The following is a 26906-nucleotide window of genomic DNA, read 5'->3' as shown; positions in this document are numbered from 1 at the left end:
TTCCCTGAAGCGTGCTGCCCACAATGCTAGTATTTAAAAGTTTGCCAAATGCACAAAAAAAAGAATCATTGGGCAAGACCTAAGATTCTGAGGTTTGGAGGTCTCTGGGGATCTGCACGCTGAGTCACCATCTACGTCTGAGGACGCAGATCCAATTAAACCCGGTCTTTTTGGCCTTGGGAAGTCACCAGCCTGTCAGGGCCTAGGGGTTGGTGTTTCCCTTAACCAAGTCAGTTGGTAAACAGGTATGGGTGGAACTCACTCAAGACAAACTAAGGGGGAACTTTTTGTCTCCAGAAACAGCCCTGGTAATTGGCAGTCAGCTGCGGGGATACCCTAATTCCCTTCCTCAACTTATTAAGTGTGGGGATGAAATGAAAGCTGCCAACAGCTTCAACTGGCCCCCAAAGAGATTGGGGTTCAGCTGCGGCTGCTGTGATTAGCAGAGAAAGGACTCAGGGGGAGGCTGGGCTCCTGCGAGAGATCTCCTCCCCTCTTGGGCCCTTAGCCAGGAGGAAGGTGTCTAAGGAGTTATCAGAGCTAAAGGGGAGAGGTGGCTCCTCTATATGGGGATGGGACAATTTGTGGTTGTGAACGGCGTGGCTCAAACAAGGTCATGCCCGGAGTGGTCGGGGCCGGAGGAGACCATATGTACTCCGGTTACAGCAAGCAGTCCAAAGCCCAGCGTGCTGAGAGGAACTCACTGGGGGCACTTGCTAAGGGGTTTGGCGCTCTCTCAGGGAAAAGAAGGGCACTGCAAATTGTTAGTGAGAAGTGAAGCAGAGATGACTGATTAGCCTATGAGACCAACAAACAGGACAAGGGAGCTCCACAGAGGCAGCCACCATTTCACTCAACTCCCGCCGTGTGTTAGGAGCTGCACCGGGTACTTTGTTTCTCGTGCCTTTTGTCCTCACGACAGCACACAGTGAGCGTCACTGTTAAAGGAGCGTCATTTATTTAATGGATTAGGAAATGGGGGCCCAGAAACGTTAGGTGACTTGCCCAAGGCACCCTGCTGATAAGAGGCAGAGAGGTGATTCAAACCTAGGTTAATCAGCATATCAGATTCAAAAGCAAAAATGGAAGCACAGGGCCTGTAATCGCCCTGGTCAGTGGTGGCCCTTTCTCCCCTCCTGTGCTCGGGCAGGTGCCAGCGCAGTCTTGCACCTTCTGAAGACTGGCACTGTCAGGTACAGCATCTCATCTCCCTCCCCGAGGGGGCTAACAGCTCTCCCCTCACTGTGACCGACTCACCTGCCAAAAATCCAGCCTTGTACGTCACCCCCACCTTTTTTGTAGGATGAAGTTCACCTTTCTTAGGCTGACATTCAAGGTTCTTGGCAACTTGGCGCTACTTCACTCTCCAACTTGAGCCTCTGCGTAAACCAAACCAAATTCTTTCCACAAATTCTCAGTGTTCTGCTTTTGCTCATACTGTGTCTCCTGCTTAGAAGACCCCTGTCTGCTCTCCTTTCTTCAAGGGCCATCTTAAGTCACACGTCCTACAGGTTGCCGTTACTGACTTCTTCAACAAAAAGCCAGTACTCGGTCCTCTGAGCTCCTGGGAGCACTGAGACAGTACCGTGCTGCAACATCTTCGGAAGCTCGATGGAAAAGAGCATGGACACCCGAGCTTTAGCCTGGAGCTGGCACGTGCTAGCCACGTGGCCAGTGGGGCAAATCACTCTCTGGAGTGGGAGCAGGGCGGACACCGTACCTAGGATGCACGTGAGGATTTAACGAGACAGTAAATGGGGAGAGTATGAATCTGGCAAACAGCCTGTGCTCAGTAAGTTTAGGTAAGAGAAGGTGCTCCCTGGCACCTCCCCACCATGCCTTACAGATGATAAAGGCTCCAGGCTGTAGCAGGCTTGATCCTATACAGAAACAAGTGCATACAAGACCCCTAGCAAGCTGCAAAAGCTCTCCGCAAAAGCTCTCCTTAAGCATTTGCTAAACAAGTGCAAAAAACGACTCTCCTGGGTTCCTGAAAGGAGATCTGGTGGAAGGCAGGTGGGGCCATCCTCCACCCCAAGGCCTATATAAAATTCAAACCAAGGCACGACAGGACAGCTGAAGGACTGACTTTAAGGGAAGGGCCACCCCTCTGCTCCTGGTATTTGCACTTAGAAACCTGAAGGCAACAGACCAGAGACCTTCTCCCTCTACCTCCTTCCCCTGTACTCCTTTCCTTAACCCCAAATGGAAAGTATTTCCCAATTTACAAATTAAAGTGGCTCTCAAAATCAATTTTATAGCCAGCAATCATGGTTCTGATGTTATGTAACTATTAAAAAAAAAAAAAAACAGTGAGATGCCAGCGCTAGAAAGCTGCTCTTTGGCAGAACCACCAGCCTGCCCATGTGACAGCACAGGTTTTCAGCTCTAAAAAGCAAAAGTAAATACAAAAACAAAATGCTATGTCCTTGAGACATAATTACAGCAGAATGAATATGCAAATACAGACTCAGAAGAGTCAGATACGTCAGTCAGCTAATGAGAAGCTGATTACAAAGGGGGTTAGAACAAAACACAGCAAGACTCAGCCATCAAATAAAGGCTGTGAAGGCAACCCTGGGTCTACGGAGGTCACTCCGTGCCCATGAAGGCGCTTTATGTTCAGTGTTTTTTTTTGGGGGGGCGCTGGGGGAGCCAAGAAACTGCACACATTCTGAGATACAACTTCTAGCTCTGTTACCAGCATGGTCAACAACTGGTATGAAAGAACGACAGGACTCAACAGCTGTGGAGTACCTACTGCATACCCAGCACCCCTAGGCTAGTTTTACATGAATTTTTCATTTACTCCTCACGAAAAGCCTATGGGTAAGTGCCGGCAACGCCACTTTATAAATGAGGACTCCAAGACTCAGAGAGATGCCTAGGGTTTAGATGGACTGAGGCCGGGAGCAATATTGATCTCCACGGCCCACACCAGGCACACAGCAGGTACTTAATACATGCCTGGAAAGAACAAGTGAAGTTTCCTAGTCTGGTTCAAAGCCACGTCTAAGACTCCACTCAGAGACCTAAGCCCGACTCCAACCCCATTGCTTCTCCCTTTCCTATGCCTGCTGCCCCTCAACTTCCCCTTCCTCTAACAGTGACCTCCTGTCCTATCACAGCAGCCTCACAGGGATCTGTTATGTCCCTGAATGACTCTCCGGAGGGCACCCGTAACACGCTCACTGTTATTACGGCTTAGAAGCCCACTTCCCCAGGGCCTGGGAAGTCCAAGGAGAAGTTCAATTGTTTTCCTCCTCCTCCTGCCGCCAGGAGCAGATGGCCACAGGGCCTCACCTCATCCTCAAGACAAATGCACAAGGCAGAAACTAAGCAAGAGGGGCTTCCCTGGTGGCGCAGTGGTTGAGAATCTGCCTGCCAATGCAGGGGACACGGGTTCGAGCCCTGGTCTGGGAAGATCCCACGTACCGCGGAGCAACTGGGCCCGTGAGCCACAACTACTGAGCCTGCGCGTCTGGAGCCTCTGCTCCGCAACAAGAGAGGCCGCGATAGTGAGAGGCCCGCGCACCGCGATGAAGAGTGGCCCCCGCTTGCCGCAACTACAGAAGGCCCTCGCACAGAAACGAAGACTCAACACAGCCATAAATAAAAATAATAAATAAATAATAAATTAAAAAATTAAAAAAAAAAAAAGAAACTAAGCAAGAATTAGAGGAGTCCCTGTCCTAGAACCACACCCACTGTGGAACTCGGAACGTGCCGGGGCTGAGGGAGGAGGGGAAAGAGGACCACCTTTTATACTCTGGTTTTCTGGATGAGAAAACCACGACCTACAGTGCGTGACCTGTCCAAAGCCCCATGCTACGTAAGTACAGAAGACAGAGCCCAAATTAGAACCTGGCAGGCCCTCCTAGTTCTCAGGCCTCGATGCAAGCTTTCTAAGGGAAGAACTGTAGGATGCTAGGCAGACGGTGCCTTTACCCTCTTCTGCCAGAGCAGTTTTCAAACCTGAGCGTGCCATCAGCATCACCTGGAGGTTCCTGTTGAAACACTCACCCCCAGCTTCCAGCTCTGTAGGTCTGAGGTGGCGTCAGAAATACGTATTTTTAAGAAGTTTCCTGGAGATGCTGCCAGTCTGGGGACCATACTTTGAGAACCAACAGTGCTGAAGTTTGTCGTGGACACTGTGTGTGTGCTGGGGGGGTGCGAGCTGCTGAGGAGGAGCAGGGAGGAATGTGGCAATAGCATGTTGATATCTTCAAGGTCACAGGATAGACTCTGGATCCATTAAGTAGAAAACTTCTTACTCCTGACACCCTCAGTTCCTTCCACTGATAAAATGGAAGCAATCTTTCTAAACTTTACCCAGGGTGTGTAACATGAGTCTGTGGATTCTGAAGATGCACATCTGGGTCTGCCTATGTCATCACTATCGTATGACCATCTCAACGGAATTCTAAGAGTAGGTGGGAAACTGGACTTCTGGGGACAGGTGTCCCTCCGCTATAGGACTTCCAAAACACTGGGCTGGAGTGTCGTGTTCCCGAAGGCTCTCCATGCTACGCCTGGTTGGTGCCCATGCCCCGAGATGCTCAGGGTGAGGGAGGGAGGAGGATCTCTGGATCACCTCAGTGGTGACATCTGGATTTCAGTTTAGGCAACTGGCCTAAACTCCCAAGCAATTTTTTTTGGAAGGTGAAAGTCACCCTGTTCTTTGGCCTCGGGTGTGGTACATTCACACTCATTTCCACTGTCCCATGCAAACCAAGGGTTCCTTCCAAACATTCATCACATCCAAGCCTGCAATCTGGTTACTAACAACAAATGAGTCTTTAGTTGTCACTTCCAGCTCTCCTTATGTCTGGTACAAGGCTGGGCTGTGCTGGAAAGGCCCATGCATTCTGCCAAGATCTGACAGCACTACCCTTCTTTCAGTCCCTGCCTTAGCTTTGCCCTAGACTGGAACTCTCTGGGAGGACATGCCTTAGACATGTACGAAAAAAGCAGAAAGGAAAAAAATAAAAGGGTGCTGTACATGATATTTAAGGGCTTCCTTTTTGCAAAAGTATGGAAGTAAACATGGAATGAGTCAATTGGCTCACGTCATCTGTGTCTTTCCCACTGGAACAGAGGGTCAATACCAAAATCCAACATGATGTACCACAGCCCACCTGCCTTCCACTACTGCTCCAGTGCCAGGCCTCGGAATTACAAAAAGCCAAGGTTACCTACCATTCATAAGATTACCTGCCCAGGCCCCACATCTGGCTCCTTTATGCAGCCTGGGAAAATAGAAGCACTTTCATCTTCTTCATTATGCCCTAAGGTGTGCCTGGGTGGCTCTAATCCTGAGTCCCTAGACATCACCTCCTTTTACAAAGAAACAAACTACAGAATTCTGACCTGTGTACGATGCAGACTGAGTTACAGCTTTCCCCTGGCACCTGTAACTGAAAGCGTAATTCCTTTAAAGTTGGGAAATTCATTGCAGTATTTTACGGTATTGATTTATTTTAAACTTCGCTGGCAGTTTTAAGGCCTGCATGCCTCTGAATCCTAGAAATGCTGGAGGAGGTCTCCATTTCCTTTGATTTTGTAAAATCACAGAAGACTCACTAGGGGAAATGAAAAGAGCGGCCGGGAGCTTATACGTTGCTGCCCTAGTTTATCAAGACAGAACCCTGGGCATTCTCTCCAGGTCCTCATCTTGAATGCCCCTCCGACTGGGGATTTCACTACAATGACAGTCCCCTCTCCCGTTACCAGCTAAGTCCTGTACGCAACAAAGCCTCAGTGTGCCAGGGCGAGTTTCACACAAACCCTGAGATGTGACCTCCTCACCTACCACCTGGCTTACAAGGTGCCCCTAAACCTACCTTCAAGAACCAGCCCAAGGCACCACCTTCTCTAGGAAGCTTTCCCTCCACTCTCTCCAGGCTTCCTGTATTTCTCTTCCTGTATTTCTTCCTGTATTTCTACAACTAAATGTTGTCTTAGGTCCACAGCTAACCTGTGAGCTCCTAGAGGACAGCACTGGGGTCTACACTATCAAGACCACCGCTGGGCAAGCGCCTGTCATACGAGGGCTCCTGCTCACCAAATCTGACTTGGCCTCAGAATCTTTCAACACAGGGCTGCAGGCAGCCACATCAACAACAGGGACGAATCATGAAAGCCCTCGGCTTTGGTCAAGAGTCAATAAATGAGCGGGAAGGTGGGTCAGGGAGAAACCCAGCAACCCTGCCATTTTGCTTTGGATCCTCATCAACCTTAAGTGTCCAGGCTAAGCTCACTTAGGACGGGCTTCTGCCAGGTCCCGGGGGACAGAGACAACAGGGTGCCTTTGGGTCACATCAGAGCCCTTCCTTGTCCTGGTGCACAGACTGTCCTGTCAGCACCCCCCCAGTGCCAGTGCTTTCCTGCTGCCCCCAAGGGGGATGCACTTCGGGTCTCCTGCTTTCCAACCTTTTGGGAATTTTAACCTCTGCCTGCTTGTGTGGCTTCTGCCACTGTCGCCCGGCCCTTGGTTACGTGGGTGCCTCACCATCCCTGCCTTGCCTCGCCTGCCCATGTTTGAGGCTGTATCAGTGTGACACAAGAGGAATCAACACACAGGTGATCTCGCCTGAAGGAGCAGAAGGTGGCCCTGCTGCGGTGTGCTGTGCCGAGACTGCCAGACTCCGAAAGATGCCCACGGGCAGCACCGACACTAATACCTGGGGGCCTCTCGTGTGGAGCTAATAGGAGGGGGAACCCACCTAGAAACCCATCAAAAGCTGCTTTCAAAGAAGCTGCAGGAGGCAGGATAGAGCAGTGGAATTTCCAGTCAGGTATCCTGCCTCTGAAAACTGTGTCAAAATGATTCTCAGCTTCCTCATCTGCAGAATGATGGCAGATAACAGAACACTTATGCAGATGATGTGATAATAAGACACTTTATGTAAAAGTACTTAATTCAGGGCTGGAGATAAAAGGGCAGGGCCTCTGCCCTGCACAAGTCAGAGGGCCCCTCAAAACAGGTTTTCAGAACCAGAGCTGTTATTGTGGGAGGGAGTATCTGTGTCCCTAGCGTAAGAGGAAATGGGAGTTGGAAAGACCCCAACCATCAGGCAGCTTTGCTCACAGCTGGAGGATTACAGGAGCTATTCTGATTTGCCCGAAGGGGTGCTGCCTAGGCTGAGAGGAGCCAAGGATGCCAGGGAGGAGGAGAATGTGAGCAACAACAGCCCTGGGGCAGGCCTGTCCCCTCATGAATGCTTTGATGTCCTGCAGAGCTTCAAGGGACAGATTATCCTTGTGGGCAACCAGCCCCATTACATAACAGACAGCTCAGTTTCCTTGTGTTGAGACAGCAGGAGTGACAGACAGAGAGGGCAACAGCGGGGGCAAAAGCTGGCGCCTAGGGAGCTGCCTGGCCTTACAAATACCAGCCTTCCCCACCTGGGGGATCTCCCAAGAAACACCAGTAGACAGACCCAGAACCAAGGGATGGCCTGCACACCGCATACCAGTGGTACCTAGAACTGCCGGGTCTTCAGTGAACGCTGAGCTTTACATTCCCAGGGAAAAGAGCAGCAAACCCACAACCCTCTGCTCTCACACAGCCCCGTGAAGTCTAGTGAGACAGGGTAAAAGCAAGGCTGGGGCCTCCATTTATAGACAGGGACTCAAAAGATGCTCAGCAGTTCTAGTTCTGCTTGGATCTAAGAATTAATAGTCACTGGCTAAATACACCCACCCCCCACCACCACCATCACCAAATCTCTCTAACTAAAACTTCCATTCTCTCCAAGGACCTCATCATCCATCCACTTCAGGGTGAGACGGGCACTTCCCTCTTCTACTCCTCCCATCCTCCCTTCGGGCAGTTCAAGGCTCCACCAGACACTAAGAGGGATGAGCCTCTGGGCTGTGAGAATCAAACTTCTGACTTGGGTCTCTTCGGCAGTTACACCCTCTCTGGGAAGCCTTCCTCCATCACTGTCCTTTGGGCTACCTAGGTGTTTACCAGCACACTCTGAACCTTCTCAGAGTAGAAGAAACCACCTCCCAACTGGAAACCAACTAAGTGCCAGGCTCCTCGGGTCCACGTTACTCAACTCAGAATGCACTTCCTGCCCCACCTAGTGCCGCGCAATCTACGTGAGGCTCAACTGTTTGTTGAATTTTGAAAACATTTGAGATTTATAGGCAATTCCATGAGGCAATACACCATATTGGTTACAGCCATGGACTTAGACCTGGGTTCAAATCTAGGCTTTGACCCTTACTAGCTCTGAGAGCTTCAGGAAGTTACTTGAAAAGAAGTAAATGAAATAATGGTCATAAAGCACCCAGCCCAGGGATGTCCATTAATTATCATCCTCTCTGGCACTGTTGCCCTCCATCAAAGCCTTAGCCTTCTAGACTCAGGAGGTGAGGCTCCAAATGGGGGTCTTACATTCCCAGAAGCTAGGTCTCACCCATGGTCTCATTCTGCCCCTTCCCACAGGGAAGGCAGTCCTGGGAGAGAAAGGCCTGTCTTATGTGTTCCTGGGTTAGTTCCGATGGCTGGGTCAGGAAGTCACACTCAGAGATGGGGCCTGGAGACCTACCTAGTCTTGGGTTCCCAATTTCGCACTTAAAATCTTTTTTAAATTTACCACCACCCGCCCCCCTACCCCGGACTCTGTTTTGAAGACTTTGTTGTTTAAAACAAACCACGTTAATTAAACATTTTCCCCCCATTTTTAAGTTTTTAGTCTTATTTTTGATTAACTTGATACCTGTAATGTGACACAATTTGGGTATAATTCCAGCCGAAAGGAAGCGAATGATCTGAACTGGCTTCTACAGCTTCAGTGTAAGCATATGTGCTGCTTGCTGCCTGTGAGATGAGCTGAAAAAGCTTTTGAATCTCCAGCAAAGGGGCTCGACTAGGGGTTTAGGAATCCTCATGTTAAAAAACCTCAGATCTCATAAAACAGAAACAAAATCTGAAGCCCAGGTCAAGGGGCCAACCGGATACCCAGCATGTTAGCCCAGAGCCACATCTTTGGACCCTAGGCCAGGGAATAATATATAATTTATTACTTCAACAAGAAATTAGGCCCGATTTCTTTCTGATGTTGGGCAGCTACCAAGATCGCATATGGTACAAAGAACATTTTCTATGACCCCTTAGGTCACAACAACATCTGATTTCCTTCAGCAGACCTGAGCTGCCCACTCCAAATAAACATCATTCAAGGCCCTGGCTTCAAAAGGCCCTAGGTAACTGAGGTTTGTGTATTAGACAGCAAACTTGGCCATGAATGCAGAGTTCCTTAACCCACAACAACCTCCCCGTTAACATGTGGGCAGTGGTACCTGGAACATCAGTCTGGCTGGCTTCCTGCTTTGGGTAAGGCTTTTGGCTGGCTGGTAGGAACCATTAGGGGTTATTAAACATCTTCAAAAAGTGACAAGTAAGGGAGAGATAGGACCCCTCAGTGAGTAACCTTTAAAAACAGATACATTTTTCTGGAACAAGCAATTGGATAGAGTTGCCTCGATTATAGCTTTGTTTCAAAGAAGAAAGCTATTTGGCAGTCCTCAGAAACAAGGCAACTAAAGACCACCATCTTCAGAGGAACAGAAGACAACGCTTCCACCTCAAGCCCAAGCGTGCATCTAAGACTGCGCTGTCCAGCATCTCACTTAGACAGTTTCTACGGGGCACTTTCACAGCCTCTTGCGACTCCCCCAACAACCTCAATCAGATAAGTATGATCTACTCCACTTTATGGATGATGAAACCCAGAGAGGTAAAATAACTTGCCTGAGGTCACAGAGCCAGTAAAGCACAGAAGTGGGACTCGATTCTGGACAGTCCACGAGGCAACACTCCTTTCAGAGGAATCCCATGTTTCCAACCCAAAGTGCAATTCCATTCATGGTTGCAAAAAACTGAAACCATTTAGTCCCAATTTAAACATTACTCTGAAATCTACAATCCTAGATTGCTGAGGCGTTCCTTCACCATTCCTTCATCACGCTGCTACTGGGAACGACTGGGTGTCCTTTATGCAGCTAGAGTTTGACCCACGACAAAAAGTTTCGTAGGAAAGCTGGCCAGGAATCAGGACACACAAGTTCTGCCCCTTCATTTGGGACCTTGAATAAGTCCCTTCTTTCTAGGTCTCTCCCTACTTCTCAGCTCCCCTTCACAGTAAAATTCCTCAGGAAGAGGCATCAAAATGTGGTTTGTAGCTCGGGAGTACACGAAGCCAAAACTTTTCATAGTTATTTACCTTTTCCACTTTCATTCTCTCACAAGTGTACTGTGAAGTTTTCCAGAAGTTACATGATGAGTGACATAGCACCAGGTTACAAAGCAAAAGCAAATAAGAATCCAGCTGACTATCAAGGCAGATGTTAAGATTTATAAAAATATAAAACAATGCCACTCTACTCACTAAATATGTTTTTGAAAAGTTATTTTTCATAAATTATGTATGTTAATATGTAACTGAATTACTACTCATTTGAAAGGACCATTTAAAACATTTCTCAGTTTTAATTTCTAATACCAAGACCCATAGATATAACCCAAAACAAAAACTCTGGAATCTTCCATTTCAGGAGTGCAATGGGGCCTTCAGACCAAAAACTGAGAATCGTTGGCCTACTCTCTCACGGTCTCCGATTCCTCCCCTTCATTCTCTCTGAAACCCACTCTAGTTAGGGTTCTCATTATGAGCCACCAAAATTGCTCACGAACACTAATGACTTCCCAATCGCTAAATCCAATGGTCAGTGGCCAGTCTCATCTCATCTCACTCAGCCTACCTAAAGAACACGCCACGGCTGATTCCTTCCTTCTGCTGAGGTCTTTTCTCCACCTGGCTTCCAGGACACCATGCCCAGGTCTCCTATACCTCTGGCTTCCTTTCCTTCTCTCCAAGCTCTGTTTTGCTTTGAAATCTTTTCTATGCCCACTTTAGAACCTTGGTCATCTCCAAATTAGTACCTCTAGACCATTCTCTCCTCTGAATTCTAGACTCACACAACAGCCTACTCGACCTCTGTATTTGGTCACCAGCGATTTTTTTTCTTTTTCTGCTGAGCCGCACGGGTATGCGGCATCTTAGTTCCCTGACCAGGGATGGAACCAATGCACCCTGCAGTGGAAGTGTGGAGTCCTAACCACTGGACCACCAGGGAAGTCCCTCAACTTCTGTACTTGGATTCTAAACAGGCATTCCAAACTTTCAGATGACCAAGACCTAACTTTCTCCAGCCAAATCTGTTCTTCCTCATGTCTTCCCCATCTCATTTGATCCTCTCTATCCTTCCAATGGCTTCCAAGGCCAAGAACTTGTAGCCATCCTTAATTCCTTTCTCTCACATCTTATGTTCAATATAGCATGAAACCCTGTTGGCTGACTTCAAAATTCACCCAAAATCCAATCATTACCTCCCCTGTTCCGCTGATCAAAGCCACCATTATCTCTCACCTGGGTTATCATAGTAGCCTCCCATCTCATCCCCTCACTTGCTCCCTTCAGTTTACTTTTAGCACAGCAGGTACAGTGATCCTTTCAAAAGATCAGATATCACACAGCTGAAAACACACCAATGACCAGAAGATTAAAAGCCAAAATCCTCACAGTGGCCTACAAGGGCTATTCTAGTTGACTCCTAATTACCTCTCTAGCTGCTTTTCCTATACTCTCCTCCCTGCTCACTCTATCTAGCCTTCAAGCTGTTATAATGGTTATTGCCTCTGTCTGGGATGTTCTTCCTCCAGAAATCCTCATGGTTCACTCCCTCTACTCCTTCTAACCTTTGCTCAAAGGTCACTGTCTTAAGAAGACCAACCTTGATCTCTTCCACTTGGAAGTACACCTCCATCCCTCACCTCCCTGCATTCTGATCTCCCTTATCCTGGGGTCTACATCCCTCCACTAACCCACAGCTAAGTTATGTCTGTCTCCCCAGTAGATGTAAGCTTTACAACTGTAAGAGTTTTTGTTGGTTTTGCTCACTAATGTATCTTCTGTGCCTGAAATAGCCCCTGGCAAATAGTTTCTCAATAAATATGTTGAATGAATATATGGAATTAGCTTCTCCATCTATAAAGCTTGATTGCGAGAGAGGGGAGTTTAGACTCAATAGTTCCTCCCAGCTCAAGCCTCTGATTCTCTAACCAGCCAAATACTCAATTTATACCACAACTGATTTGAACCTTTGGCACTACAAGGCTCAGCTCCTGGTCACAAAGACCAGGGCCCTGGACCCAGACCTCAATTCTAAGTGCCCAGCTAGGACAGGGCAGGATAGGTACCAACTGACCAAGCACTGTCCTCATTAGTTGTCAGAGTCTGGGACACTTGGCCTTAACTATGTTTCTGATCTTCTCCCATCCCAAGGTCACCTATTTCTCCTACCTGAAGCAATCACTGCTATTTAGCTTTAACTTTAACTTTGCCCTGCAACAAAGCACAAATCCCAAGTGTGGGTGTCCAAATGGGAGCCATGATTTCAATTAGTTATGACAACCCCATAATCCTAACCCAAATTCAGATCCCTCTTCCAATGACAACCTTCTTTCTACCCCAGGGCAAACTTGAATTCTAAGAGGTTTTTTTAAAGTAGAAAAGATGAGATGGAAATGGAAAGTGACAGCATGAAATACAATTAAAATACTGTCTAGCCAACCCTTTTTAGGCTCGAACATGGTACTACCCCAAACCTAGCTTTAAGAACGCTGTTCTCTTACTCACTGGGCAGTAGGACAAACTGGCCTGGCACCTGGAAGATAATGTTTGTGGAATGGAAGAATTAAACCTGGAGTGACTCATTTGAGAAGTAAGTTCCCTGAATACTGAAGCATAACCAGGCTCAAATCAGCATTAACCAATACCAACCAGAAATGTGAGGGTGATGAAGGGAAAGAAGGGACTAAGAACCCACCTAGGTAATGGAGGGCTCTGTGCCCTAGGAGCTGAGGCTCCTTCCTCATGACCACTGGGATCAGCTTCCGCCCCCTATCACCTCCTCTCAAGCCTTCAGCAAAATCTAAGACTAGTTTATTTCCAGCTTGCCCTCTTGATACCAAGAAAAAAGGGGCTGGGGGGAGAAGGAAGATGAGTAAAATATACCTGCCCTCAAATTAGTAGGATCGTGGGTAAATGACTTAACCCTTGCAGGGTTGCAAAGGTGAAACAAAATGGCACATGTGAAAATACCTAGCATTCATGGTAGGTATTCAATGTTCTTTTCTTTTCCATTCCCTTTAAGGAAAATGAATCATATCTGACCAATACGCTAGCCAGCATATGTATCTACTGACATTAATCTCCCTACATCTATTACTTCCTTCTACTTTGATATTGGCCAGTTGCCTTGCCAATTCTGCCCCAAAGATCCAAGCACTCCTCTACCCTCAGTGCTACTACATTTAGGTTCAACAACATCCCTTACTAGCGTGAATCAAATAATTGGTCCAACTGGTCTCCCAATCTCCGGTTCAAATCAGCTTACACATGCTGAAGCTCTCAGTGCTACATTGCTCTTCTCTGGTTTGCATATGGCTCCCGAATGCCTACTAAGTCAAGGTCAAATTCCAGGGTCCCATGTTTCACCTTATTTCTAGTCTTATTTCCCTTGCTCACATCTCAGACTCTGGTCCAACTGAACTACCAGTGCTGTTCCTGGTACATACACACTTTTGGATTTTCCACCTCAGCTCTATCCACGCTCCAGTAGGCCACTGTCCTCCCCAACTACCACCTGTCTACTACATCCTTCACTACTCCAAACTGCTGGAGGCTCTCCAATATGCTAGGCTCCCACTGGCTTCAGGTCGCTTGCAGAGGCTAGGCCTTTTACCTGGGATGCTCTCCTCTGCTTCCAATTCTCTACTCTTGCTTCTGGGCACTATTCCCTGAAAGGTCAATTTCCTTACATTAGTTGTAAAGCAACTATGATAAATACTGATTTAATGTTTCTCTCTTTGACTAAGCTGCAGAAGTCATGAGGATGGGGCATGTTTCTGATTTTGCTTACCACTGTTATCCCAGAGCCTAGCACGGTACTTGACAAATGAAAGCCCACAATCAATCTGTTAAATAAGCAAAGATTTCTCTAAAAAATATTCACTCACACACTGTTTATAGTATCTAAAATGGAGAAATGGACATCTGCTATCTGAAGTGGGAGAATGATTACATTACTGTACCTATAATGGAATGTCAATTACTGAAGGCCATGCTTTCAAAGTATGACATGGAAAATGCTTGGGTTAAAGCTGAATGGAAGAGCAGGAAACTAAACCTAAAAGAGCATGATCTAAACTATGCAGAATTGGATGTGCGAGTAGGAAAGATACAAACTGGGGACAGTTTATATTCTGAAAAAAATGTCCGTACTTCTTTTGCACGTTTTCTACAGTAAGCGTTTATTAATTGATGAGAAAGTGTTTCTAAAAAACTTAAAAGAGACTCAGCTCAAATGCAATGTCTACTCAAAACTTCCCTAGACTTTCTAATTTGTACTCAAGTAATCCCACATCTCCTCATTGAGACTTGGGAGGAATCTTTGGTAACAAGCACTTAGTTCTCTTCAAGCCTGCATTTCCCCCCAACTCCATACCCGCCTCCCTGGGCTCAGATTGAAGAATCCAGTAGTCCAGGAAGTGTGCATGCAGAACAAAAAGAAGTACACTCACCTAGTTTAAAAACACCCAAGATGTTTTGCCCTGAATTTTAAGCAGCACATGTGACCTGGTCCATTCTGGTTTCAAGTTCAAAGGCATCAGGCCGGTCCTGTGGGTTAGCAGCTAACATATCTTTCAAGAGCTGCTTGATCCCCTCAGACATGGAAGTCCTGCGTTTCTGGGGGATGTGCAACTCCATCTTTGGGTTTTCTAGCAGCGCCTCACCAACAGGGACGATCTCAGTCCCCTGTTTGATATAGGTCCCCAGGAGCTCCTTCTTGGTCTCAGAGTCAATGAAAGTGATTCTTTCTATCATTGCCCAGATGATAATGCCCAGGGCAAAGATGTCAGCCTTGGCTGTGTAGTGTCCCTCCCAGACTTCAGGGGCCATGTAGAAGTCTGAGCCGCAGGCTGAGGACAGCCAGTATTTATTCACATTCACATTTTTGTTGTCTTGATTGCCCTCTTTACCTCGGGGGGCCAGCCCAGCACAGACCTTGCTTAGTCCAAAGTCTGCCACCTTGAGGATGGGGGTGCCAGACCGCTCTGTGATGAGGATGTTGTCTGGCTTTAGGTCCCTGTGCACGATGTGGTTTTTGTGCAGGAAGGCAATGGCGCTCGTGAGCTGTAGCATGAAGCTCTTGTTGGTGGCTGGGTCCGGCCTCCGGGACAGGACATACTGATTCAGGTCTCCACCTTCACAGAACTCCATGACAAACCAGAGATAGCAGGGCTCCTCAGCATAACCCAGGATCCTTTCTCCTAAATCAAGGGAAGACCAGAAAGAGCCCAAGTGAGATGGACACAGTCACACCACTTGTAGACTAAAGGGATGTAGCACATTAGAGTAGGAGTGACAGTGATGACAATCGCTCCAATCCAAGAGGACCAGCACAACTGGCACGGAGCCAACTCTGCACAACAAGGCCCATCTCTACTCATACAGGGTGAGTCAAGGGATAACAAGATAAGGGAACCCTGGTTTACTGATGATTAGCCAGGAGGCAACTTAGTTCACCTTTCCCAGTTTCCACCTCTGCTTCTTCACCTGTAAATGGCCGTGTGTAACACAGAGTACCAACACTGGCCCTTGACATTCAATTTAATATTTACTACCACCCTAGGAGGTAGGAAGAAATAGCCCCATCTAATAAAATGAAGAACCCGAGGCTCACAGAGACTTAGAGTTAACAAACTCAAATCCATGACTGCAGCGCCACTGTGTTTCATTATACTGTCTCCAAATAGGCAGCACCATACCACCCACATCTCCCAGGGCTGCTGCTGAGACGAGGGAAAATTTGTGAGAAGACCGTCAAATGTCTGTTACTCCATGCTAAGCCAAAGACCTTCCCGCCTTGTGCAGGGATTCTTGTCGATGCATCTAGAATGGCACTACAAGTTTATTTCAGACACACTCCAACTCAGTGTTTTCTGGTAGCCCACCACACGCCTAGCACAAGTTAGGTACGTGACAGGCCCATCTCTATGAAGTTTAGTTTGAAGGAGATAACAGATGTTTAAAACAGCAAGTATCATTAGCTGTGCATCTGCATCAAGGTCAAGTTTTACGAACAGTGAAGGGTGGGTAGGAGTCACCAGATCTAAAGAGGTCCGAAGGGGCAGGACTTGAGTGACCCCTAAGAGACAGGCAGTAAATCAGCAGGGAGAAGCCAGAAGGAAACTCTAGGCTGAGATGGGATGGATAACGAGGCACAGGAACAAATGGACCAGAGAGGTGTAAATAGGAAGTCTGAAGTGGATGTAAGATGTAATCAAGTTATGTGGAAACTTGAAACTCCAGCTCTGCCTTCCTCAGAAAGTCTTTCCTTTTGAACCACAGTAACTCCAGGAAAGCTGCTGATTGGCATCTCCAAACAAATACCAATACACTTTATAAAGCAATTAACGGTACACTGAACCCTTAGCATGACGTTATTTGGCGACTGCAAGAGCCCCAAAAGCTTGAGCCTAAGTAGGCAGGTGTCTCATCTTGCTGATGAGGAGGCTGGGTCAGCCCCGGGTGGTCACATGGATCATTCGTGACTGAGCCAGACCCTGAGGAAAAGTCCTCTGATCCCCCGTACAGTGTCTCCATTCTACCAAAAATGAAGGCTGCAACCCCTCACACAGCCTCTGCCAGAGGGTTTCTTTCACTAGTCATTTACTTTATTACAAAGAGAATGGGTGATCCAGATGAGATGCTGCTAAGCCCCGAAATTACCAAGGCACATAGTCTACAAAAAGCCAGTGGTTTGGGAGTTCTAGGTTGATGCAAGAAGATGACTAGATGGACAAGGCAAAAGCTTTAGGTTTTTGACCACGATCTGACAGACCACATTTCCCCTGTAATTATATAATTTGTTTATACTGCTCACAATCAAAAGTAATACAGGTAGAACTAGTTTAGGGCAGATGGTTTTTTTGTTTTTTGTTTTCAAATCAGTTGTTTCCCATCTCATAATCCTCTTTCTAGGTCACCTGCTCCAGTAGGCTGAGGTTCTATCTAAAAAGACTGCAGGGACTTCCCTGGTGGCACAGTGGTTAAGAATCCGCCTGTCAATGCAGGGGACACGGGTTCAACCCCTGGTCCGGGAAGATCCCACATGCCGCGGAGCAACTAAGCCCGTGCGCCACAACTACTGAGCCTGCGCTCTAGAGCCCGTGAGCCACAACTACTGAAGCCCGCGTGCCTAGAGCCCATGCTCCGCAACAAGAGAAGCTACCACCATAAGAAGCCTGTGCACTGCAACGAAGAGTAACCCCCGCTCACTGCAACTAGAGAAAGTCCACGCGCAGCAACAAAGACCCAACGTAGCCAAAAATAAATTAAAAATAAATAAATAAATAAAAAGACTGCAAAATGAAGTGGTGATCTGAGCCCCGATCAATCAACCTAGACTCCTGAGTAAAGACCCATAAAAAGGAGAACAAGAAATGTTTGGGGGTGGTAGAGCCAGAAAGGAAACTATTAAAAAGGCATCAAATTCCTTCTGCAAAGGCCACATCAGAAAACAGTGAAACTTCTGGTAGGGAAATAAAGGGTGGGGAATGATGATTATTTTATACGCAAAGTTGGTAACTATGGCAATTGAAATAAAAAGACAACAACTCTGTAAAACAGACTACATATAAGTCCAGGTTATGAGAATTCAGGGAAAGAAAAAGAAAAAAAAAAAAGGTAAAAAAGTGCCCTCAGTCAGTGAGTGAGTGGGTAGATGAGACCCGGGATCGAGGGACTTGCTCTGGGGAATGAGCTAAGGTCAGGAGATGCCAAAGAAGGGGGCTGTTTGTAGAGATGACAGAACTGGACCGGAAGCAGACAGAGCATCAGTGAGCATGACGGAATGGAAAGTGGGGGACGCAGCTACTTGTCCCAGAGACAAAAAGCACTCTGCACAGGGAAGGACCTTGGGCTTATTTCATGAGAATCTACAGTATATGTTTTCATGAAGGAATCCCAACTGCCCACAAAAAACATAAGAGGCATGTAAGAATTCCAGCCCTTTCCTTCAGGCAGATTGTCTACCTGGGCCTCTCAGCTACCTTGCATCACAGCAAGATGGAGGGAGGGAATGCGGCACATAACACACTGGGTGCATTTCTGTTGAGAAGCAAGTAGTAGAAGAGCACACAGTAACAGAAGAGTAATAGAAGACCAGAAGACAGGAGTCTAGGTTGAGACCCCAATTCTGCCCCTGGTTTACTGGGTGGTTTCGAGACTGAGTATGATGGGAAGATAGCTAGAACCTGGGGCAAGTCCCTGAACCTCTCAGACTCAGTCTTCTCAACCATCAAATGAGAATGACACTTACACCACATATTCCTGAGTTAAGTCACAGTTGGCAGAGTATAACGTACTTTGGGGGAATCACATCCTTTACCATCTCCTACATCATCATTCCCACCGGACCCCAGCCAAGTCCTAGCAAGTCACGGGTTTCAGTACTCTCAGTGCTGGAGGCCAGAGAATATAGCTCTCACACGTTAGGCAAAAGATGAAACTGAGATCAGAAAATGAAAATGGATGATTATATCACATTTCTCCGGCTGCAATAGCTAAAATCCATATTCTAGCCAGAGCAGGCCACTTTTATTTGAGGTGACCTCTCTACGTAAAAGGTGACCCCTCTCCCCAAATCTGTGCAGGTGCATCTGAATGTGTACCTTAGGACCCAGTCTGAAAGCTAGCCTATTCGACATGTGCCTGATTTCCCAGGTAACTTTCCTCTTCTGACCAGCCAAAGCCCAAGTCTCATTATTTACCAGGGTGACTGTGCACTGGGGAAGGGAAAATGGTCAAACTTCCAGGGATTATCGAACACTGGTTCTAAGCTGACACAAATTCCTGGAGACTCAAAACGTCACCGTGGTCCAGTCAGGGTAGGGGGCTGATGGAGGTCAGGTGACCAGTGGAGTTTCAGCTCAGGTCTGTTTCACAGCCACCCCAGTGGGTCACTGAAGCCACCCTGTGGTTACTTCCCCAGTTTTGGGATGTAAAACTGGAACAAACACATGCAGAAACTAGTAGAATCCTCACATGAAATTCAGTTTTTTGAACTGACAGAAACAAACAAAATTTACTTAAGTTTTATAATTCCCTTGTTTGGTATAAATCTGACAGTTCTGTAAGACTAAAAAGGGCTGAGAATTTAGCTGCCCAGAGCTGGAGAAAAGGGAGTGTTATTTGAAGGTGATAAGGATTTGTGGCAAATTAACCTTTGAGAGCCCACTGGGTTCCAGGAACTATTTGTCACGGCCATGAGTGGTTGGTAAGGTGCGATCCTGCACAGCCACCTCCCTCCACCAGAACGTGCTAACTCCCAGGTTACAGGGGGCAAAGAAATGCACTTGGATTAGAGGCAGGCCTACCTTCAGGGGCGTTTTATTACCTTTCCCAAGTCCAGTAGCCAGAAGACCACAAAATAAACTCTGTATTTCAAAACATATCCTATGCCACAGTTCACAGGGAAACAATTAAAAAAAAAAAAAAATCAAGCAGGGGACTTCCCTGGTGGTCCAGTGGCTAAGACTTGGTGCTCCCAATGCAGGAGCGATCCCTGGGTTTGATCCCTGGTCAGGGAACTAGGTCCCACATGCCATAACTAAAAGATCCCACACTCGGCAATCAAGATCCCAAGTACTGCAACTAAGTCCCGGTGCTGCCAAATAAACAAATTAAAAAAAAATAAAGTTAAAAAAAAAAATCAAGCAGGTGCCTCGCATCTCATTACTCATGGGCATAAGTAGTGGCTGAAGTCTCCCAACAAAATGGGCTGTATTCAGAAACTTGAGGTCGGGAGGCTCAGCATAAGGATAAGTCAGTATGAGCTGTGGAAAGCAGGCACTTCCTGGAAAGGGATACAAAATACCCAGAATTTTATAAGCCCATTTCCAAGCATCCTCCAGAAATTCGGCTTTTTTTTTTTAATTGAAATATAGTTGATTTACAATGTTGTGCCGATCTCTGCTGTACAGCAAAGTGACTCAGTTATACATGTACATATTCTTTTTCCATTATGGTTTGCCACAGGATAGTGAACATCGCTCCCTGTGCTGTACAGCAGGACCTTGTTGTTTATCCCTCCCCTGTATAATGGCTGGCATCTGCTATGCTCTAGTATAAGTACACAGTTATGCTAGAGCACACACTGCTCGGCAGACCCCAGACATGTGATGAGCAAAAGCCTCTGCCCTTATGAAGGCTTCCAGCCATTAGAAGCAGAATGACTGCAGCTATGAGAGTAAGGAAGAGGAGGCAGCTCTGCCTGAGGGGTAGGGAAACGTGGTTAGGACGAGAGAAGGGCAGGCTGAGAGTAAGCGGCTCATGCACCGTGTTTCCCGGGGTGAAGAGAGTAAGCACACGGCACAGGGGGGTGTAAGCTTGCAGCGAGGGACCCACGTAACCTGGGGTAATCACAGAAGAGATGTGGTAGGAGATGGGGAGAAATGAGGCTGGAGGTGAAGCTGGAGTCAGCTCATAAGAAATGGTATCTGGCAGACTACAAGAATGTGAACCCTAAGAAATGGGAAGTGACTAAAAGTTCTTGAAGTATTTTAGAAAGATAAGCTGCTTATTGAAACTAAGAAGTCACCAGTGTTAAGTTAGACGTACCACTTAGGTAAGACATCCAAGTTGTTGACAACACTCTGGTTTACCACTGACTGAGTTCTGATTTCAGAGATGTTAACATGTGGAAGAACACATCTGAGAATCGACGAAACAGGTTCCCTCTGGAGGCAAGAGGAGTTAGAAATGGAAGACAGACTAGAGGCCAAGAGACGCATCAGGAGGTCCTGAAAGCTGAAGAAGTGAGGGCTGGCCAGGGAGGAGGCGGTAAGGGGATGGGAGAAAAGTCTTGGAGGTTTAGAATCAACAGAGCTGAGCAACTCATCACTTCACATGCGATGGAAGGAAGGAAGAAGCCAATCCTCTCTTCTTACTCCCAACTTGCGTCTACGTACATGACCCTTTCACAAGTGAGGAAACTGAGGCTCAAAAGATTAAATACCTTGCCTTTGGTTTCACTACAGTCTCACAGAGGCAGACCCCAGAGTCTCCACAGCCTGGATTCCTAACCCTGATGCTTTACTGCTGCCTCTGCTTGCCTGCAGCAGAAGTTAACACCTGGATGTTCCATTTCCCACTGACACAGTTCCTTGTTAAGTACTCTTACGGATGCCCCCAAGGAGTTCAATGTTCCTTAAGTCTCCGGTATTGATAGGCCAACCACATAACACGCTGATTCATTTTTCATAGAGGATTAATTATGATTTTGATAAGCATGCTGAGATAAACAATTCAGCAATATTTATCACAAGTCTCCAAAATGCTCAACGTGACATAAAAATCCCACTCCAGGAATTTATTCTAAGCGAAGAGTACCAAAAAGGCAAAACAAAAACAAAAACCTACCACTACCAGCAACAAAAGGGCACACCAAGCACTAAAAACACACAGAACTGGTATTCCACACAGCACAGTACAAGTAAGGAGTTAGAACAACTGTCCCCGGGTACTTAATGATTAATAATGGCACTGCCACTTAGTTGAATGCTGAAAGGGCCATGTTTTACTTCAACAAAATTTACTTAAAAAGCCAAAAGAGATCACATAACACATCATAAGCATGTTTAATGTGAAGTGAGACATAAGATATAAAATTTTAAAGTTATGTTTAAGAAAATATTATAAAGGAATCCAGAAATGAGGTTTGAATTTGTTATGACCATAGCTATCCCTGCTTCTGATTAAATAAAAATTTTAATATACAACTTTTAACTAAAGAAGTGATTCAGAAGATCAGTCCTGAGAAGATGCTGAAGATGAGGACCATTCAAGCACATTCTCCCAAAAACGAGCACATAGGCCAAGCCCTCCTCCCAGCCTCAATGACCTTGAGCTGTGTCACTATAAAGAGGCTGGGTCCAGTGTCAACACCACAGGGTGTGTTCAATTCAAAGTACTTCATTAATCAAATGTCTTTGTGCACTACAGAACACACCCCCTCAGGGTGGCTGCCAGGGCAAGATACAGTGTCCTGTAGAGGCCAAGAGGCCAATTATGAACTCTCAGGCCCAGTGGGAAAGGAGAAGGAGCCAGCCAGGCCTTGGGTCAAAACCAGCCACTCCCACACTTTCACGGCTAATGCGACCCTGGGCAAACTGCTAAAAAAGACCCCATGAGTATTTCATTTTCCATAAATTGGGAAGAGACACTTACCTCAATGGGCTGCTGGGAGGCTTAATTGTGACATACGAAGCATCTTGCAAGGTGCCTGGACACCAGAGCAGACAACTACTGGGTATTAATCATGTTAAAAATTGCAAAGAACATCTGGATATAAACCTAGAGCCTGACCTTTCACTGCTGTGGGAATGGACAAGTTACTTGACTTAATGGATCTTGATTTTCTTGTGTGTAAAACCAGGTTACAAAAACTCCAACCTAAAGTGGAGAGGATTAAATGAGATGAACCATGAAAATCTAAGGTTAGCTATTAGGACTTGGAACATTGCAAGGCTCTTGTTAAAAATGCAGATTCCACTGGCCAGGCAGACTGGGGAGTAGGGCAGTCCTGGTTGTTTCTCTCTCCATGTGCAATGGTCCTTGCCACATGCCTAGCCTTACTGCGTGCCAGGCTCACTTCTGATTTACCCTTTTACAACTCATCCTTCCCTCCTCTAAACTTAGTCCACATTCCTGCCAGCTGTCCCCCCTAAAGCACCTCTCACAGGCTGCAGTGACGTATCATCGGTTGTGCTGTGCCCATCTCCTCCCTTAGACTGGGCACCACAGTGGAACAAGACCATGTCTCTGGGCTCCCGCGATGCACCTCACACACATCGAGTAGGTGATCAATAACTGGGTGAAATGAATCAAGATGAGAACTGTTAGCTGGAGAGGCTTAAAACAGAGAAATTCAGAGAACATTCTAGTATAGGGCATGCAGAATGTTTAGATTAAGACAACTAGGTAAGCATCCAGAATTTGTGAGTCACTGAGGAGGGCCTGTGGCTAAATACCACCAAAAGCCAAGGTCGAGCTGAAAATAAACTGATGTTCTATTGGGAAGCTAAGCTCTCTTTGAGAGTTTACTTACACTGTAAAAAGCCCTTCCCAATACAACCCCAATTAATCAAAGCTCTCAAGTAAGGGTTGCTTCTATCTCCTGGGGCTGGTTATCTAAAACCCCCAATGCACACAGAAGGAAAGCAGTCTGTCAGTAGCAAGAGAAAAGGAAAGCCTGTGTGGTTGTCCCAAAACAATGAAGAGCAGAACAGAAAGGAGGCAGAGGGTCCCTGGCAGCTGAGACATAGGGGAGGCACCAGTAGAAATCAGCAGTGCCACAAGTACTGGTTAACACATAATTGAAAATAGATAGTAGCCATTAGCTTCTGAGTAAAATATGATTATACCCATTTAACAACAAGAAAAACAGGAGAGCCCAGAACTTAAGCCACCTGTCCCAAGAGTGCAGCACAGCTGTGAAGGAAAGCTGACTCAATCCAGAATGCCAGGGCTTGGAGCCTGGCTTGGTTCTGCTTAGCTGCTACACATCAGGCAATGTCACTAACCTCAGTGCCTCAAGTTGTCTCACCCGTAAAATAGGGATAATTATGGTATTGACTTCAAAAGGTGGTCATGAAGACTGAAACAGTTAAGAGGTATAAAGCCTTTAGAACAGCTCTTGGCACACAGCAATCAGTGAGTTTTAGCTTTTATTAACAGGGTGAAACTGGGACTAAGACCTTCCGACTCCCAGTCAATACCAATGTTCTACTGTATCCCGTTCACTTCCAGGGCCCCTAAATGCTGCCTTTATATCTGTCAGGGTAGCCAAAGATTACCATTCAGCTCCCTGCCTCTACCCAGGGATCTCTAAACTCGGAGGCCCCAAAGCTGCAGTAGAGAATTCAGAGGTGCTTTCCAGCGGCCTGGGAGGGGGGCACCCAGCTCTGAGCCCAAGATTTCCCTGGGCTCTCAATGGGCTGAGAGGAGTTTGCAGGCCGACAACCCATCCACTAAGACACTGGCTCCCCCTCAGCTTCCTGAGGTCTACCTCCTTCCTTGCTTCCCCAGGCCTCTATGCTCCCAGAGGGAACCTCTACTGTTTTCTGGGACACCCACCACTCATGACCTTGCACGATGGTCATGGCCAAGTCTTCTGCATGCCTCGTGGAGGAAACTCTGCATAGCTTCTTCTAGTGCAGCGTATGGCTCACAGTCACACCGGGCATCGGCGTGCAGACAAGACTGCCTCCCAAGGGCCAAGAGTCCCACCCATGTGAAAGCCCCTCCAGGTATCTTGAGTACAGCAAACATCAAATAATTGGTCAAGCGGAACACGTTTTACCAAGTTGGGATAAGCTAGGTTCCTGGCTTTTCCAAACTTCTAATTATTCAGTTTTATGAACCTTGACAGTTTGTTGTGGATTTTTTTTTTTTTTGTCTTTATTTGCTGCTATTTGTATAAGGATCAGTGTGCACTTTGTAGAGAGCATCAGAATTTCTGAGTTTGACAATGAGCTCAGGCATGCCTGCTGTCTAAGTGGCAGTAATCTTGAATTCAGTTTTAGGTGCAATCAGGACAGGGTCCTTTGGCAATGGAAACAAGGGGATAAAAGCAAACTGTTAACCCTTTTTTAATGAAAAGTTCTTAAAAGTTAAACAAAGCCACCAACCCATCAACCAAATAATTTACAGGATTGTTAATCTGGTTTAAAAAAGCCTGGGAGGCTGGTTTGAATACTACCACTAACTCATCTGGGGCAAGTCCTGTCTCTTTTCTGGGCTTCAATTTCCTTCCCTGTGAAACAGAAGGCCAGATCAGACATCTAAGATGGCTCACTACTGACTGTCTGAAACTTCTGTTCTCTATTTAATGCTCTGGGTAGGACTTTTTGGTCTATGTTCAGAGAGAAAGGAAGGACATAAGACACAAAAGTCTATCAAAGTTGGAGAACATGAAGAACTGCATTAAGAAGTCCCCTTACCCCTTTTTTGATATTGGTTTATTCATACATAATTTTTTTAAACTACAGAAATGCCTTCTGGTGGAGTTGATACTCGGAGAGGGTGGAGGGGAGAGGAGACGGACAACCATTCTCTATTTGTTCTCTATTTGGCCAAACTGTGAAATAAATAGCACTCTCTTCTCTACCTATTCATGTTTTCCTAGGCCCCCTTCTTTCAAAGCCCACCTTCTCTGCTAACTTCTGGCTAACTCCTGATTCTCATTCTTGTTAATTTGTACAACACAGAACAAAGCCATTGATGAGCCAACTTGGCTATTCCTCCGTGACCGTGACCGTGATTAGCATTTGAGTCTTCTACAGGTCCTCAAACTTCAAATTAAGTTCCTTTGGGACAAAGAGGGTTTTTTTCCTCTGCAAATACCACCATAGGGATCTCAGTAAAAGTTTGTGGATTTGGTTCATTGAGACTTTAAGGCAGATTAACACTTTTCAGTCTATTCAAAATTATTCTAAATTGCAGGAGACAGGGCAAGAGGTGACCGCATCTGTTTACAGGCAGAGCTGAACCAGATTACTTGCAAACTAGAAGGAATCTGCCCCAGGGCATATCAGGACTGCTAAATTTTGGAAGCTGAAGTCAGGAAAACTTAACCAGGAATAATTTGGGTATTTGTTCTCCACTTTAATACTGATAGCAAAAAGCTCAACGCTTATTAACTGCTTGCTAAATTAACACTTGACACATAAATCTGAACATCAGTTTATAAGCTTATAAGCAGAGGCAACATGCATTGTCTTTACTGCTCTCTCTCTAAGCCCAGAATATTAACTGACCCATAGTAGAGGCTCATATATTTAAGACTCCAAATAACTAAAAGGGATATATTAAGTATGTGGCCTAAAGCAAAATATTTTGTTTCTTTTAGGCCTCAGTTTTAGTTCACAAAGGGAGGAAGAAAATACCAGTGTTTCTGTCAACTTGGCGCTGCCTACAGTACAGGAAACAGAATGTGTTCCATAGTCAAGTTTGGGAAACTTGAACAGGAACATTGTGAATTTCGAAGGGGACGACAGTGGAAGAAGATTCAAAACGTAGCCTGAACTTACTGAAGCAGCGAATTTCTCCTCATCTGGAGCACTTGTTGACATTCCTAGGCTGCACAGCAACCCTATGACAGAGGAACCCTCACCTTATGAATAAAGGAATGCTCCCCACAGGTTTGAAACAACTTGTCCCATGTCTCATGCAGTCAGCTGAGACAAACTATGACTAAAAGTGAGTCTAACCCCAAAGCCTGTGTTATGCTGCCACTGTTTACTGCGGAGTTTTGACAAATTCTACAAGTGAGGAAAGTTTGAACAGTATATGTAGGGACACAAAGCAAAGACTTCCAACCCAGGTTGAAGTTTCAAAACTGGTATCAATGAGCTGAGGATAGAAGGGGATCCTTTGGAAAAGCAAACTCCTACATCCCAAGGCAGTCATGTAAGTCGGAAGTCCAGACCATTCATTAACCACAGAGAAGACAGTCTGAGAGTGAAGTGAAGAGCCTGTAGAATACAGGTAAGCTGAAAGAATCTCCTGGAAAGTCTTTTCAAAACAAATATATTTACCCTGGAGAGAGGGTGGGCTTTTCAGGATGGATGGGGCAGGGATGGGCAGAAAAAGTAGAAGCCTATTTTGAAAAAGGACCCCAGGTAATATTGAGCATGTCCTCAATCCGCTGTCAAACAACTGACCTGAAACAGGACCAGGAGTTCTCTTGGGATGGGCCTGGAG

The 26906-nt window shown here is 46.4% G+C and overlaps 2 protein-coding genes across 3 annotated transcripts in view; one reads left to right on the top strand and one right to left on the bottom strand.

Moving 5' to 3' along the window:
* Positions 1-26906, bottom strand: part of STK35 (serine/threonine kinase 35) — a 45458-nt gene that overhangs the window by 15517 nt on the left and 3035 nt on the right. For both annotated transcript variants that reach the window (XR_014254537.1, XM_082428520.1), the window contains exon 3: positions 14660-15409. Coding sequence is in view for 1 of the 2 variants with exons in the window: in XM_082428520.1 (XP_082284646.1) it covers positions 14697-15409 (713 nt within the window). In the remaining variant the exon portion in view is untranslated. The remainder of the gene's footprint in view (positions 1-14659; positions 15410-26906) is intronic.
* The window catches only part of PDYN (prodynorphin), a 106299-nt gene continuing 94808 nt past the window's right edge, over positions 15416-26906 (top strand). Inside the window, exon 1 of the mRNA XM_082428548.1 lies at positions 15416-26690. The gene's annotated coding sequence lies outside the window, so the exon portion shown is untranslated. The remainder of the gene's footprint in view (positions 26691-26906) is intronic.

This window comes from Balaenoptera physalus (genome assembly GCF_965194825.1).
Source record: "Balaenoptera physalus genome assembly, chromosome: 16".
Taxonomy (NCBI): domain Eukaryota; kingdom Metazoa; phylum Chordata; class Mammalia; order Artiodactyla; family Balaenopteridae; genus Balaenoptera; species Balaenoptera physalus.
The sequence above is the reverse complement of the archived record's forward strand: the minus strand, read 5'-3'. Positions and strand labels throughout refer to the sequence as shown.